Here is a 16,263-nt window from a genome sequence, read left to right as displayed (position 1 = left end):
TATAGAATACAATATGGGACATTATTCTTTTTAATCCGAGTACTGAATTTATATCTCCAGAGCTGGCTGGTTCTGAAGTTTCCACTGTAAATGTAATTAATCAGATGTTAATGAGTAATCTCATTTTTCAGTTGGGAGGGTAACATAGGTTTGCTATAGAATGCTAGTGGTTTAGAATCAAGTAATAATTTACTTTTACTGCAAGATCTTGCAATCAGTCAGCAGCGATAGTAGGCAACTACACAGTCAACTAGGGCTGTACTTTGTACTTCTGTCAATGTTCCACTTTGGATTCTCCTCTAACTCTTCCTGTTATCTCCATCATTTCTGGAGACAGTAACAAATTGCCTATTTCTTTCTGCTGTGAGTTGGAATGATTGATTTGTCAATGTCTAGTTAAAATATATTGTACAAGTCTTTATATGTCTTCATATTCAGAGGATGATTTTTCTAAAAGATAATATTAGGAATAGAGCACAGATGCAGGAACAAAGTATTCAATCTCATGTGTCTTGTAGAAAAAAACTTAGTGCAAAATTTCCTTAACTGCCCCATTTCAAACACATTAATAATTTCAGTTTATGTTGCCTACCCAGTCAGATACATCAAGTCCTGAGCTTGCTCTGTTGAAATAATTGTGGCAGAAAGGTACTATGTGGTTCAGCAGAGTACAAATGTTTCCCACAGACATATTAAAATGTTAAAATGGGGCCACATTCACTGTAGGTGTTAAAACTACCATTCTTTAGAGGCTATGACATTGGAAAAAAAATCCTGCATCAATGGAATAGAGCAAGAATTCCAGTTATAAAGTTGGTATTTGTCCGTCTTATGTTACATCTTCTATCACACCCACAGCTGCTCTTTTGTGCTAGATGATGCTTCTGTATTTGGTTTTCTCAGTAAGAGAAATGGATGTGTTTAATTTCCTTCCATGGTCTCTCTCCTCTCATGTCACAAAATGATTCCTAAATTACAAATTGATTGCTGCAAAGAGTTTCTCATGGTAGAGACAGTAATAACATGTTATTTTATGAGAGCACTTTTACAACATGAAGTAAATAATTCCAAAAAACCCTCTCCCAAGCTGGGTTTAAACTCAAAGCAACTGGCTAGCTAGAAAACATAACATATACATAAACCTTATGGTATCAAGAATCAGATTTAGCTTACAGAAGAAGAGGCCAGAATTTGAACTGCATGGACTTTTCTTGATGGTAAAGTGTCTAATCTGCTAGCATAAACCAAATAAAGAAGATTATTTTTGGCTTGTCTTCAGGAATATCCTCTAGATCCTCCCTGTTGTTTTTGTGGTACATGGCAAATATTGCAGTGGTTAAACAACCACTTAATCAGGTGCTTCACCAAAAGAAATGGAAAAATCATTATGTCTAGCACATAACTATTTTTATTGTAGTTTATACACAGTAAATACAAAGGAAAAAGAAGACAGAAAGCACCCACATGTTCTTCACCAGTAAGGGAAATAATTTTCTTCTATATCTCTGTGATGAACTGAAAGTTATTGAGGAAAAGGCAAAAATAAAATATCCATGGTGCCATTAATGGCATTAACTTAAAGTCTTATTTCAGTTCACAAAATCCATAATTTACAATAATCTACAAGAGGAATGTTGTTCCATCAGTAGTTTTGGGTGCTCTTGGTAAGGAAGAGAGACTGTTGAGATGGAATTATCTTGAAAGTTTCTTTTCAGAATGGAGTCTCTGATTTGCAAACACAGACATTCAGTTCTTAAGAAGGACAATATTATATACTTGACAAACAAAAAAAATAATGGCATAATGAAAATTCAACACAAGCTAAAACCCCCCAAGAGATTACTGTCTCCACATACACTGAAAGATAAATTATTTCCATGTCTTAATAATTAGCCTGTCTCATAAGGAATGCTGATAATCGACATTAGTGTAACCAAGTTCAACATTCAAAGTTTCTAATTAAACAATGAGTCCATTCTAAACAGTGAACAAAATTATTATCATTTTCTTCCATATAACTTGTTGGACCATGTACAAAGCCCTCTATCTGACAGAATACATTTATCCCATTATCTTTTCATGGGCTATGTTAAATAAAACAATTAAAATGTAAATCATGACCTTTGTGAAGTATTAATGTAAGGGTTTATTCATTTTTGCTATGCATGCTGAGGCATTCAGTGGTAGTCCATTGGCTCCACTGAGAAAAATAAGCTGTGGAGAAAGAACAAATTCACCCAAGTTTCTGCTATATTGTGTGGGATCAAAATTTGTAAAACCAGCTCTGGGGTAGGAACTGTACTGCATGTGAAGGACATGATGCCTCTTGATGCACCTGGAAATGCATTTTTCCAGTAACTGGAACAATACTATGTCAAGATTTTTCTGAAATATTTTTCAGAGACCAGCACTGAAAAGCTTGTTTAACTTTCATCTGCACAAACTAATTGATATTAACACAGTTGCTGCCATCATATTTTTCATTTTCATGAACAGTCAGTCAGCAGATACTAAAAAATATTTCCAACCACACACAGAACGTTATTTCTTTTTCATATATTATAACAGAAAAACGTTTCCTTTATTATTTTATAAGGTGTGAGAAGGTTGCAGTGACTAAAATTGTGATGAAAGCTTATGGAAAATAATCAGCAGGTAAAGAAGACTAAATCTGCTTGAAGTTCTTTGCTGTGAAAGTCCTAGTTCTTTTTCTACATAATATTTCCACTAATATCACTTGTAGCTCTGCACTAAGTAAGAGCTCAGGATTTTCATACTTTGTTGAGATGAATGTTGCCAGATGTTATCTAAGATTTATGCAAATGTACACTCTAGGAGAAACCGGCATTCTTTCTGCATGGAAATCTCTTTTAAATTAATGCAGGTTTTGTCTTCAAAATCATGTTCCTTTTGCCAGTGCACTATTGCTTAACTTTTTCAGATTAATGATCTAGAATCAAAGTAAAAATCATTCATGATCTGCTCAGTCAGAATGAAATGTGTACATGTGTGCAATAATAATAATGTAATTTATTTGTGCGTAGATTTCAGAAGATGGATTGGAAACATTCAGTGTTGAAGGGCACAGTATGTGGTGATATGAATGGAGTTTTTCTCTGCTTTCTGTTGCATCTGTGCTTCTCAAACTTTACAATTGCAGATTTTTTTAAGACTCTCCCTCTACTCAGAAGAATTAAACACTGATTGACAAACCTAATCTTGCATGCAGAAGATCCAGTGGCACCTAGAGCATTTTGTATCTCACTCATGTTCAAATTTACTTGTAGAATTAGCCTCACCTTTTCCTACAAAGGGACAAAGATTCCTACAATTCCCCAGTAGCACAAGGCTCCTGTCAGATATAAAACTGCAAGCTAAGGCAGGCCGAGGTTTCTATTTAAGCAGGTGTCTGCAGAGGCCAGGACGACCATCTGAGCCTTCCCTGAGCGTGGAACTAAAGGACAGGTCCAGGGAGTGATATGGTGAAAAAGCAAATCAAATTTGCAAACTGTCCACCCCAATCTACATACTGCAGGACAAAATAAAAAACAAAACAAAACAAAACAAAACAAAAAACCCCCACAAAAAAAAAAAAAAGAAAAAAAAAAAAAAAAAATAAAAAACAAAACAAAACAAAACAAAACAAAAAACCCCCACAAAAAAAAAAAAAAGAAAAAAAAAAGAAACAAATAAAAAAAAACACACAAAACCAAAACAACAACAACAAAAAAAAAAAAACAAAAACAAAACAAAAAAAAAAAAACAAACAAAAAACACCACCCCCAAATAAACGAACAAATCCCAACCAAACCAAAAAAACTAAACCCTGACCCATAATATCAGCTATTTCAGCTTTACTGGGTCAAATGCATAGTAAATTAAATAAGGAATGAATGTTGAAATGTGTCACCTTAAAAAAAATCTCTATGTTTAGGTAGAACTCCACCATGGTTCTTATCTTACAAAGATGCAGAAGTATGTTTCTAAAACACAAAGTATGCTAGAAGCTGTAGGCAATATTCTGTAGACATCATTATTTGACAGAAAGATTCTTCTAGGTATATACAAAAAGTATTACAGTTGAATTACAGAGCATGGAAATTAGAAGCTAAGGGAAAGCACAGACAGCTCACACTATAAAAGTTTCCATTTATGAGACATACTTCTAAAACAACATCTTTAAGAGGAAGATCCTTCTGCAGAAATTAACATTCAGCATAAAATCTGACATATAAGAACAACTACTCAAAACAGAACATTTCATGTAGCATGAAAAGGTGCTAAACAGTTAGCAAAAGAAGAAAAATGGAAGCAAGAAGTGTACACATACACATATCTACTTCCATGCAAAGGTTAATTTAAAATATCAGCACCTTCTAGGCTGCACTGACCTTACTCCCACTGTCCTCCACTCTAGCAAACACTGCAGTCCTGAGACAATTTATTCCCCTACAGGACTAAATTACATTTGCAACTTCATCCAATGTTGGCAGAGGAAATATTCACATTTTTAATGCTGAATGAAGTCTTAAGTGTGTGCTGACTATAGCCTTTGAGGCCAACTTTTTTCCCCTCATCCCCAGAAATCTAATCAGCCTTTCACTTATTCAGTCATATTGGAGCAAAAGAGATAAGACGGTCCTTGTCTTTGGGTTTGTTTGTTTGTTTAATCACAACAATGTGAAATGAATGTGCATTTGGGATTACATCCTATTTATCTAAATTAAATCAGTTTTTTTTTCTTTTTTTGGTTTGCAAATCTCAGGGGAGTGGATCACTAGATGAAAAAAACAAGAATAACATCGTACATAACAGCGTACAGCTGTTTCCTTTATATATGAGAAGTAAAAAGAGCTGAAGAATTAATTTAATTTATTCCAAATAAAAAATATAAATGAAGGCCTGGCACACATTTTATTAAAGAAAATAATTTATTTTCTTAAAATAAAATGAGATTTGTTTTTTCAAATATTACTATCTTAAGTAACAACAAGACAGACTATAAAAGAACCAAAATTAGTATCACCATATCTCACACTCCTTTTACATAGGACCTAGGCTTTTGAAAAAACCGTTTTCTATTTCAATTCAACTAGATAAAATGAGCAATTTTATTACAGTTATATACAAAATTATTATTTTAATAATGTCATATATAACTTTTTAAACGATATAAATATGAAGGTTCAAAACTGAATCTTCAAATAGTTCAAGTATAGCCAGAAACTCAGAACTTTTTCAGTAGCTAAATCTTTAGCAGACATACTGCAGGCAACTTTTTCTGTCTGCCTAAATGCAGGCAACATGAAAATGCAGCAGCAACCTGTAGTTCAACATTGTCTGAAGAAAAAATATTATAACTCTTTCCTAAAAATCATGATACACACCATGATTTCACTTTAGATAAAAACCTGCACAGTTCAAGAATAATGCTCATTGTGAATATACTCTAACCTCATATCCTAAAGAAATTTACTGGTAGAATCTCACCCAGAGAGTCCAGAGAGAAAAAGATTAAAAAAATATTTAGGTTCATGCAATCTCCAAATTCTGCAGGATATTTTAAAAAATGTGCAGTGTAAGTAACTTGCCTAAAAAAATTAAATATTTACAGACTACCCAGTGGAGTATGACAGCAATACAATTCTGTGAAACTTGAAAAAATTTCTATAAAAATGGCAAATCAAATCACTTTGAGAATAGTAACTAAAGTGTTAAAAAATGTTTATTAACAATACTTGGATCAGGAGGAAGTTTCATACCAGTAATTTTATTAATCATTATTTAAATGCTAGGAAGGAAGTTCATCCAGGCACACAAATGTGTCTGTTCACAAAAACCAAGGTGCTGGTGTACAAATAGGTCAAAGAAGAAAGATTGAAGATCTTGACCGTATATTTACATAAAATTTTTCATACATGACTGAATAAACTCAGCGTTATCTCAATCACTTCAGGCAATAATTAGGAATTATTATTATTTTATTCATAGCAGGAACCATAATCTATTTAAGTATTTCATGGCACATATACAGAACAAGAAACCTTCTCAGGTGAAGAAACAATTGTGATTTTTTTTTTTTAATAAATAGCAGGAAAAGAAGAAATATTAACATTAGGCAAAGTATATTTTATTATCTCTTATTGTTTCCTTAAATAGTCAGGATTATGTGTTGTGAAATGTACCTGGCTTCCTCAGACAACTTTTATTTTATTACAATTGTTAGTCTAGTAAATACAACAGAAGTATAAAAAATTAAGACTACAGGACTCTTGAAAGTCACTGGTAATAGTGGCAAAACTGTCAGCTCTGAGTGTAGATTACTAAAAGTTAAGATTAGCAAAATGAGGATTAAGGAAATTCTCAGGAGTTATTAATATGCCTGTAATAGTTTTCCATGAGATACCAAGGGAAATGTTCATATTCAGAGCCAGAACTACACAGATGGAACACCATCAATATTAAGACATATTGCCAAGTTTAGGGTATTTTTTTGAACTACATACTCTCCAGATTCTTTATTTAAAGAAGAAAAGCAATACCAAAACCAAACAAAAAGCCCCAGCCAATCAAAATAAAACAAACCAACAAAACAAAGCAAAAAACCAGACTGATTTCCCCCCAAACTCCAAAACACTGGCATTAACCAGAGTACAAAAGGCAACAAAGCTAATAGCACCTGAAATAAATACATCTCTCTAACACTGAAATCTGAAAAATACATTTTTTTATTCAAGGAATATAGAGTTCTTTCTTGTTACTGTCAACTATTTATTTACATTTCTTATATTTTCCAAGTTATACTGAATATTTTATGCATCTTGTGAGCAAATAAAATTAAACAGTACAATTTGGTTTTATTTCAGAACATTCAAAATTTCTCTTACTAAATAAAAATAGAATAAAAATAAATTAAATTAATCTTCCACTATTAATCATATTAAAAGTCCTCCTACAAGTAATTGATATAAATTTACTTAAGTGTAAATCTGTGACATATGCTAGCATTCTTGTAACTGCTAGAAATTTTGCACAAACTTATTTTTTCTCAGAGGAAGACAAAATTATGTGGGCATCTGATCTCGAAATTGAAATCAACATTAAAAAAGAAATCTTAATCTTCTGACAATTGGATTTATTATCAGACAAAATATAATTGTGAGAAATTTCTGAATCTTTCGACACTTGGACTAATTCAGTATCTATGTAATGGCTGTATGAAATATTAACTGTTTAACTTAACAGAAGAACAAGTTTAGGAAACCACCCCACCCCCCCCCCCCCAATGTGCAATGTGAGATACATTAAGAAATAGGTCTCCTCTAAGCTCTCCTTTTGCACAGAATATTTATTTTACTAATTAAAAGACTCACAATTTAAAGTTTGCTACCACAAACCCTGCAAGTCTAACAACACCAACCAGTTCTTGAGCCAGTTACTGGCAAAAAATAATGGGCAAACTTCATTCAAACTGTAGATGTATACCACAGCCCAAAAGAGATCTGAGACATTGAGGAAAAATCTGAATTACCTGGAAAAATTGTAGAAAGAGCAAGACACTACTGGAGTTACGAAGGATACTAGGAATGCCTGGAAGAAAAGCTTTCATTTGTATAGGCTTTGAGAAGACAGAGTGGTCTACTGAAATCTTACCTGCCACCAAAAGTCCTTGTTTTCTGCTTTGATAATACAGAAAATTACATTTGATAATATTGTCCTTTCAAAACCTTCTGTGAATAAACACAAAGGTTTAGAAAGAACAGAAATATCTGCTAGAGGATTTATGGGGAAAGCTGTTCCTGAAACGTCTCATGACTACACCAGTGTGTGCCACAGATTACTTCAGCTGTCACACAGACTGAGCTGGACACGTGTCTATAACATGCCATCCTCACTTTAAATCTGAGCAGGAATAGAGCAAAGAACAACCCAGCAATGTTTACCATGACAGCATAATCTGTCAACTGCAGATCACTTCCCCAAATGTAGCTGTTGTTACCTCTCTGGAAACACGCCTTTGCTGCTCTTGCATTTCCCAGAAGATGGATCTGCCTGAAGTAGCCATGCTAATTGGATCTGCAACTTTAGTTTCCTCTCAGTATAAAAAAAACCCCTGATGCTCTTCATATTTCTCAGACTGAGAGGTATGGTGGCTGGCACACTATGAGCAACAGAGCAAAGCCATGAGTTTTGAAACAGAACACACACATCTGCAGCTCATACAAAAGACTTATTCTCAAAGACCTCAGTTTTGTCTAACTCATTCTCTTTAGATAGGATTCAAAGGAGGACATGTGACACATTTTACTGCAGAACCACAAGTTCCCAGCAAAACATTGAAATGAAGAATCTGTATTCTCATTATTTATATCTCCCTTCCATATCTGATATGTTTCACTCTACAAAATAGGCACGATACACACACATTGTTCCACAGCTGTGCAACAACGAGTATGCAGATAAATGCAATTGCTTCCTGCAGTGCAGCACTAACAGCTGAAAACTTGTCAAAGTGCCCCCAGCAAAGAGATCTGTTTTACACAGACATCTTTATGACACTTAGATAATCCAGGACAAAACTGCTGGTTTTGAAATGGGAGTGCTGGTTAGAGAAAGGATGAGCCGTAGTGAGAAGTGAGACTACAGGTGACCAACTTGACAATCAGAATTTGAGGCTTGCAAAATGCTTCCATTCTGTCAGCTCTGTTACAGAACGCCAAACATGATCAGAACATACCTAGCTGCCTGCAGGTCTTTGAAGAAATGGCATAAACTGCTTCCAAGGAACCCAGAAAACATAAGATGTGAAACATTGTATTCCTCTCACCCAAGCCCAGGAGATTTCCCCACATCTACTGTTTCTCAGATGAATCTCTGCTTAACACTTTGGAAACACTTTGTAAAGCATAGGAGGACTACACTCTGGCATATCTATCCTATAATTCTGCAAATTCACCTTGATATTACTAAAGTACTTTAAGGCACTTGGTGAACTTTCTTTTTTCCTTTCTTTTTCTTTTATCTGAAAAGGAGGAATTAAAAAGGAACTTGGAGGCAAGCAGTATCAAACTTGAACTGATACTCTCTGAATTTTCCTCTAATTTAAAAAATACAAACTACAAGCCACAAAGTATCTCAAATTTGAGAAGTCTACAGAGAAAAGTCAGAAATTACACTTAGAACACTGCAAAAACTTGATTTTTAGTTCTTCCCTTCTCTTAGTGTACTGTGGAGCCAAGATTTATAGAACATTGCACAGGAAAAGGATAATTTTGAGGGTTTTTGTTCTTTGTTTTGGTTTATACAACAGAGATATGAAGTTTCTCTTAGAATGGCCTTCTAAAAACTAAAGTCATCAGCCAGAACAAGTGCTTCTTCATCACAAAATAAAGTCTCAAACTTCTGTGAATGAGAAGTGTTAGATAAGAATTTGTGCTAATCTGCCAAGGGAAAAGCTTCAGATTCTAAGTCTTGTCACTAATCTGACAGTTATATCAATATTTCTTTTTTTCAATTGAGGCAGAGAATTAATAATTAGCATTCCACTAATACTGTGGTTTAGAGGAAAGACTGATGATCCAGGAGACCTTCACTCCTGGGAAAGTTCATTTCTGTGTAGTTAGAAACTGAATGTTATGTTCTTGAGGCCTGTTCCTACCATAATACATATAGTTATCTTTTGAGTGTGGGTTTTTAGTCATATCAATGTTTAAAAAAATATTACAATTTTTTTTTAAATTCCCTTTTTACAATGTCCATGTATATTTGTTAATGTTTAGAAAGCTGAAGAGATATGAAAGAGCAGTCATGAAAAGAAAGGAAAACTATTGTTATGAAGCAGGTACAGCATATAATAAAACAGAACTAATCCAATGCATAACTTTAAAGTTGGTTAGATTTATCAGGAGAGAAATATCTCATGAAAGGCAAACAAACACCAATCTCATTTTTCTTTTTAATACATGTATCTGTGTTATAAATTTATTAAATAAAGGACAAAGAAAATTTAAAAATGAACAATTGACTGTTTATTAAAGGAATGCAGTCAAAACAAATTTCTAAAAGAATTATTTGTCAGTGGATAGCAAAAGAGAAGGAGATAATTATTATTTAATTTACTGAGTTATTTCACTAGATGCAAGATCTCAAAGGTTCCACTTCCAGGCTTCATATCCTATTAACTTGTCCCTACTAAATTTATAAAGCATTAGAAGCTGAAACTTTTTTATCAGAAGCTATTCAAGACACAAAGCTGAATGTCTTTGTGAAAAGCCTAGAATCCATCACTTTATTTTTTAGCTCATATACTTTGCTCCATTTACACTGACTATTTTGAACTCTATTCCTCAGAAAGACTCCAGGTGGTTGATTTCAAACTAAGTTAATCTTTCACCATTTTTTTATAAGAGCACCAATGTTAATAAAGAAATAAATAGAGATATTTTATTCAATAATGGCATACTTTAAAAATCATATTCTTATTGCTTGAGCATTCATTTAAGTAAAATGAATGTCTCATCTTGGTATTCAATTAGTCACTTGGAAAAAGCCCTAAAAAAACAAACCAACAAACACTGCTATGTGGGCATGTATTTGAACTACATAGGTTGCTGCATAATCATGTTTGTTTCAGAAGCAGTATTTATTCACTACATCTGTTAAAAAGTGTTGGCTTCTCTGTAAATGCAATATCTAATCTGAAATCTAAAAATATATTTCATTTCTCTTTTACATCCAATCTCTATGATTTCCATACTCAAATTGATGTCCCTAAATGTCTTTTTACACTCACACTTACTGTCAAATTAGTTTGAAAAACACACAAAAGAACAATGAAAGTAAATATTTTAATTTTTGTTCTTATGGAATATTTGTCCTTTAAGGTATTCCCTGCCTGCAGCATGTGCTCAGCTTGATTCAAATAATTATTTGTATCTAACATAAGGTAGAATATCTTTCATTGGTTTCCACCATTTATGTACTATTTCCAATCTATTGTACATGAGTAATATTAAAGTGAAATGTTACCTCAAGCTGCTTTGAAAAATATTAGTAGGAAAACACACTCACCTTCAGGCTCCCCACAGAGTGTACACTGTGACTCTGCAAAGAAAAAGAGAAAATTATAATTTCTTTATTTTAAGATGTTATAATTATACCCAAATATAACAAAACTCAGAGAACTCAAAGTTAGCACAAAAAATGCAATCCTATTTCCAGCACACATTTCTTAAAAGGTGCAAAATAGTTAAAAAAAAAAAAAAAGGATTTTTGCAGGAAGAATTTTAAAATAGAACTATATAAATATTTAGTTACATTTATATAACTATCACCTTCAGAGACTCCAGATTGTATTCATGTAGCAGGACTTTTTGCTTCCACAAGACTTTTTTGTATTTTGATATGTACAATACTGCAGTGACAACAGTCACTCAAATAAAAAGTCTAAGTCTGCTAATATTTTACTATTGGAGGCAGCAAACAGTAATAGTGACAAAGTTATATTCCTTTCTCATAAAAGACTGTCAAGTCCTCCCAGGCAAGAGAAGTCAAACAGTCATTCAAATGTACACTTATACTCTGAAAAATACTCAAGTATAGAAATGAAGGAAATTAAACTCCATCATAACAAACATACAGTCTCTAAATGTGCAGTTACTATTTTATCTATATATCTATATATGTATTTATACACGCAGGCACACACACACACACACGTACGTGTGTAAATAAATTTTAATATAAAATCAGTATAAAAAGCAGTTTAACGTGCCTGGCAAATAAAAGCCCACTACAAAAGCTTCCTGAAATTATCTCCACCTTGGATTAAAATTAGAAGATGTGACTTTAACTATGATCTTCACTCAAAGGTAAAAAATGTCAGAAAAATACAATATGAAACACGCGTGCACTGAGCAGTTTGACCTCTATAGTGCCACAGTGGCGCTGCCAGCTATTTAGAACTTTCTCCATAATGATAAGAAGCTGTAACCCACCTTGTAATGGCACTTGACCCTACATCTTTCATGTATTTTAAACATGTTAATCCCTGGGGTTTTACTACTGTTAGGGACTGTGGCATGCACGTGAGAAATGAGGGAAAATAAATGAATGAGGAAAAATAATTTTTTTCCAGGCAGCTCTGCTGATGCTAGGTAGATCACAACTTTTAGAACACCATAGAGTTGCCTGATAGAAAGGAATGAAATTTAAAACAGCTGAGCACCTTGAAACACGTAGCCAAAGTTGGTATTGACAGACTCATTAGAGTCCCCAGCAGAGGTGACAAACTAGAAACAGCACTCCCACAGCAGGCTCGAGAAAATCTCCAGTGAAGAGCACGAAAAGCCTGGTCACAGGTAAGTCAGGCCAGTTTCTTTCACTGCTTGATGAAAAGTGCACTTGCCACAACATGAAGTGAAGCAGAAGAACCAGCTCAGAAGATCCTTTTTTCACATTTAATTCAAAGACTTTCTGAGGTTTTACTGAGATGGACTGCCTGCCTGTGTGTAGTTTGTTATCCTGATTGATAAGGAAGAATAATCTGAGACTTTGTTTCTGAACGTCTGACTTTTTTGATCCTCTGTGTTCTACTAACAACTGCTCACCAGTTTTTTACAATCCAAAGAGTCTGCCTGACATATTTGGCACCCTCAAGCACCATCTTCAAAAGGTCCCCACTCAACAGTACAAATTACTAGCTTCCCTCTTTTTTTCCTCATAAACATAAATTAGTGCCAATATTACAAGTCTGCAGCAGCCTAGATAGTCTACCTGCAAAACAAGGCTTGCAGCTATGACTAGTGCCAGAAAGTTGTCAATAGCTAGAAAGGTGTCAGCACTATCCCTGCCAGACTGCAGCTTTTTTGGACTTTTTCAGATGTTTATTTAAGGTCCCATATCTGTGAGCAACACAGGTGTCCCCCTATCTCAGCATGCCCGAGGAGACTTCATGGGGGGATGTTTTTTAGGCCTTCCAGCAGCTGGGAATCATTTCAAACTCGCAGCAGCATGTCTCTCTGTACACTGGTAAGAAGCAGACTTTGTGGATGTGGATAATTCACCACTAAGGTTCTGTTTATGAATTTCTCTGCTTTAGTTTGCCTCTGGGTGGGGAGACTAGATACCCTTGTTGTTGTGCTGGACACATACAGGTTAAGAGACAAATAAAAACACAAACCACTTCTAGTAGGCATGTAAACAACACGACAAGGAGGTTGTACAGAGCCCTGCTTTCCACAGAGCCTGTGTGAGAGGGACAGCAATAATCATTTCTCTATAGAGTCTGTTTAGAGCTGTATATTCAATTGCTATTGTTGAGAGACTGCATGCCCTCAGTTTCTAAAACCACAACACATAAAACATACACATGGCACTCTATTATTTGTTGATTTACATTATATGGAAATACAGAAATCTGAAAATTTTGTTAAGAAGCTATGATCTGACACTTATTTCAACTTATTTTCTCTGTAGTGAAATTGCTGTATGTTGGTAGAAAAGATATTTCTGGAAGAGGGGTCAATACTAAACACTTGTATTCATTTAATTTTTTTTTAATTTTAGTTTCAGTTCTGGGGGAAGATGACAACAATGAAGGACATGACAATAGTAATTACATTGTTCAGGCTTAGATGCATCTCACTCAAAGTTGAGTGTATCATCATTAGTTGAGTGTATCAGTAAAATCTAAACTAGTCTCAAAAAATTAACCAAGGAGAGGAAACAGCCACGTAATCTACCTTAGAAACTTACATAGCATGAAATCAAAACCAAGAAGTCACCTTTTTTTTAAAATTACTCATTCATTTTTTTTTTTCTTTTTAATGTTGTTAAAGGTCTTAGACTTCATAATAATATTCACTGCAAAAGAAGAGTGGTTATTATAGGTGATCTCTGGAGATGAACTAGTTCAGCCTCCCACTGAGAGCAGAGAAGGGCTTTTGCCAATAGAAGTTCAACTCTGCTGGGGCTTAATAATCAAGTCCTGAAAGTCACCAAGGATGGAGATTCCACAACCTCAATGAGCAGCCTGCACCTGTGCTGCATCAGCCTCATTAAGCTGTACTTTAATTTCTTGGTCTGCACTTTGGGCCATTCTTCCTGGTTATATGACTCAGCATTGCCCAAGTGACTTTTGCTCCGTGCTCTAACTCTCCTTCATGTAGCCCACTGTGGATCTCCACCCCAACAGACTGAACAAGCCCATCTCTTTCAACTACTCTGAGCAGAGGGCCCTCTGCTAGACTTCCTCCATTTCCTCCCGAAGCTTGTGGAAGCAGGGAACCCCAACCAGTGCACACAGTATTCTATGTGCTTCACCAGCACCAGAGGGATGTAAAAACCTTGATAATTTGCTAATGATACTTGTGCTGACACAGCCCCGCATGTACTTTACATGTTTGCAATGAGAATACCATCTACTCACTCATGTGCAGCTTGGTATTCATGTACATTCAGAAAAAAATAAACTAGTATATGAAGTCTTAATAAGATGAGTACCCTGATCCAAGTCTCCCAACTATTATAGCCATGCCAATCTATGTGAAATTATGGCCTCAGACAAGTAACTTTTCTCCAAAACTTTTCTACAAATAAATTTTCTACACCCATGCTGGATAAAATGTTGAAGTGGATGAAATAGAAGCAGGGACATGACCACATTTCAGACAAAGATATTTCTCAAACCTCTCCTTTGCACAATTCCTAGAAATGGATTACGTTTTATTATAGTGATACTTTCACAGGAGGTATTCCTTCTTTGTTGTATGTTGCTAATTAATTGCACTTAACAAAGTTGCTCCTTCTTGTAAACACTCATACATCTGAGTAACTTTTTGTCATAGCTCTCAATAGTAAAATGACTAATACAGGTGAATGTTCAGAGATTTAGGACCCAATAAATCAATATAACAAGGAAAACCTGTATTTATATTATTAATCTTACTCTGTCATTTTGAAATTGTCTAGCCAACAGAAATAATGTTCTCAGATACAAGAACTTGCTGACAAAATAGGTCATAAGAAAGATCCTATGAAGAAACAAATTTGTCATAAAGACACAATATATTTTTTCTCTCCAAATATTATGAAACATATTTCATTTTTGTAGTTTTTCTTGCCCAATTTCAATGAAAGAACAACTAAAAATAATAAAACCAGACATATAAATGCCAACATTATTTCTCAAAAAAAAAAAAAAAAAGCTGAGTTCAACATTCAGTTTTAAATTAGAGTGAAAATAAATTATTCTGCTAAACACATTAACATTTCATTCTTTGTATATATACTTTTCTTGTATGGCTCGTGCAAGTACAATCAAATCTACTATAAAGAGGTAGAGCAAAGAAAGCAATATAAGGGCCAGGTGAAATATACAAAATAGCCATTAAAAAAACCCTGCAATTCAAAACATCCATGCAGGCTATATAATGGAATAGGATTAAGGCACCACATACCAATAATATTTTTAATTAAAGAAAATACTGGATGGTATTTAACACTAAACTTTATTGTACACTATGCACTCAAAAGGGGTTTTCCAAATTATGGAGTCCAATCCAGATGATTTTGACCAGGTTTTATGGAAGCGACAAGATGGTGAGAAATAATGTGCAAAGGTGAGAAGCAGTGCTGGGGATAACTTGACACATCAGCACTGCATTCAAAAAATACACGATGTCAGCACTTCTGACTACCCTTTGAATAATATACCACATGTCCTGTTCTGTATCTCCTCTAGATTTTTTTAACAGGTCTTTCTGTCTCTCTTTTCATCTGATACTTCCAGATATCTTGCACAGCTCTTCCCTGCTGCCTATATTATTTTAAATTTCAATTAGAAACATGCATGTTCTCCATTGCCTATATTTCTCTATTTGCTTTTCCTTTTTTCCCCCACTAGATCTATTTACTAATTGGCCAAAAAAAGAAGGTAGCACTGTACAATTACTGAATATCACTGCCTATTTGAATGCAGAATTCTATGCATCAGAGGAAAACTAGAAATTACTTTTGTTTCACTGAGAAATATGGAAATATGGTTTGCCTCACAAAAAAAACAATAGTCAGTTTGCCTTTCCCCCCAGTTGCTTAGGAGGAATAATAACAATAACAACAATAACAATAATAATAATAATAATAATAATAATAATTTACAAGAGGAAATTTAGCAGATGATTCTTTAGACTTTTGTTCTAAAGGCAAATGTTTAATCATTTTCATCAGCACCCTATGTCATCAGTCTCTTTGCATCATTTTACT

At 34.2% G+C, this 16,263-nt stretch overlaps 1 protein-coding gene across 1 annotated transcript in view; it reads right to left on the bottom strand.

The window, feature by feature from the left end:
- Positions 1-16,263, bottom strand: part of DLGAP2 (DLG associated protein 2) — a 288,437-nt gene that overhangs the window by 214,336 nt on the left and 57,838 nt on the right. Inside the window, exon 2 of the mRNA XM_041420908.1 lies at positions 11,071-11,103. Within this exon, the coding sequence (XP_041276842.1) occupies positions 11,071-11,103 (33 nt within the window). The remainder of the gene's footprint in view (positions 1-11,070; positions 11,104-16,263) is intronic.

This window comes from Onychostruthus taczanowskii, unplaced genomic scaffold (genome assembly GCF_017590055.1).
Source record: "Onychostruthus taczanowskii isolate IOZ18803 unplaced genomic scaffold, ASM1759005v1 scaffold11, whole genome shotgun sequence".
Classification (NCBI taxonomy): Eukaryota; Metazoa; Chordata; class Aves; order Passeriformes; family Passeridae; genus Onychostruthus; species Onychostruthus taczanowskii.
Note: the sequence above shows the minus strand (reverse complement) of the source record. Positions and strands in the feature narration are given on the sequence as shown.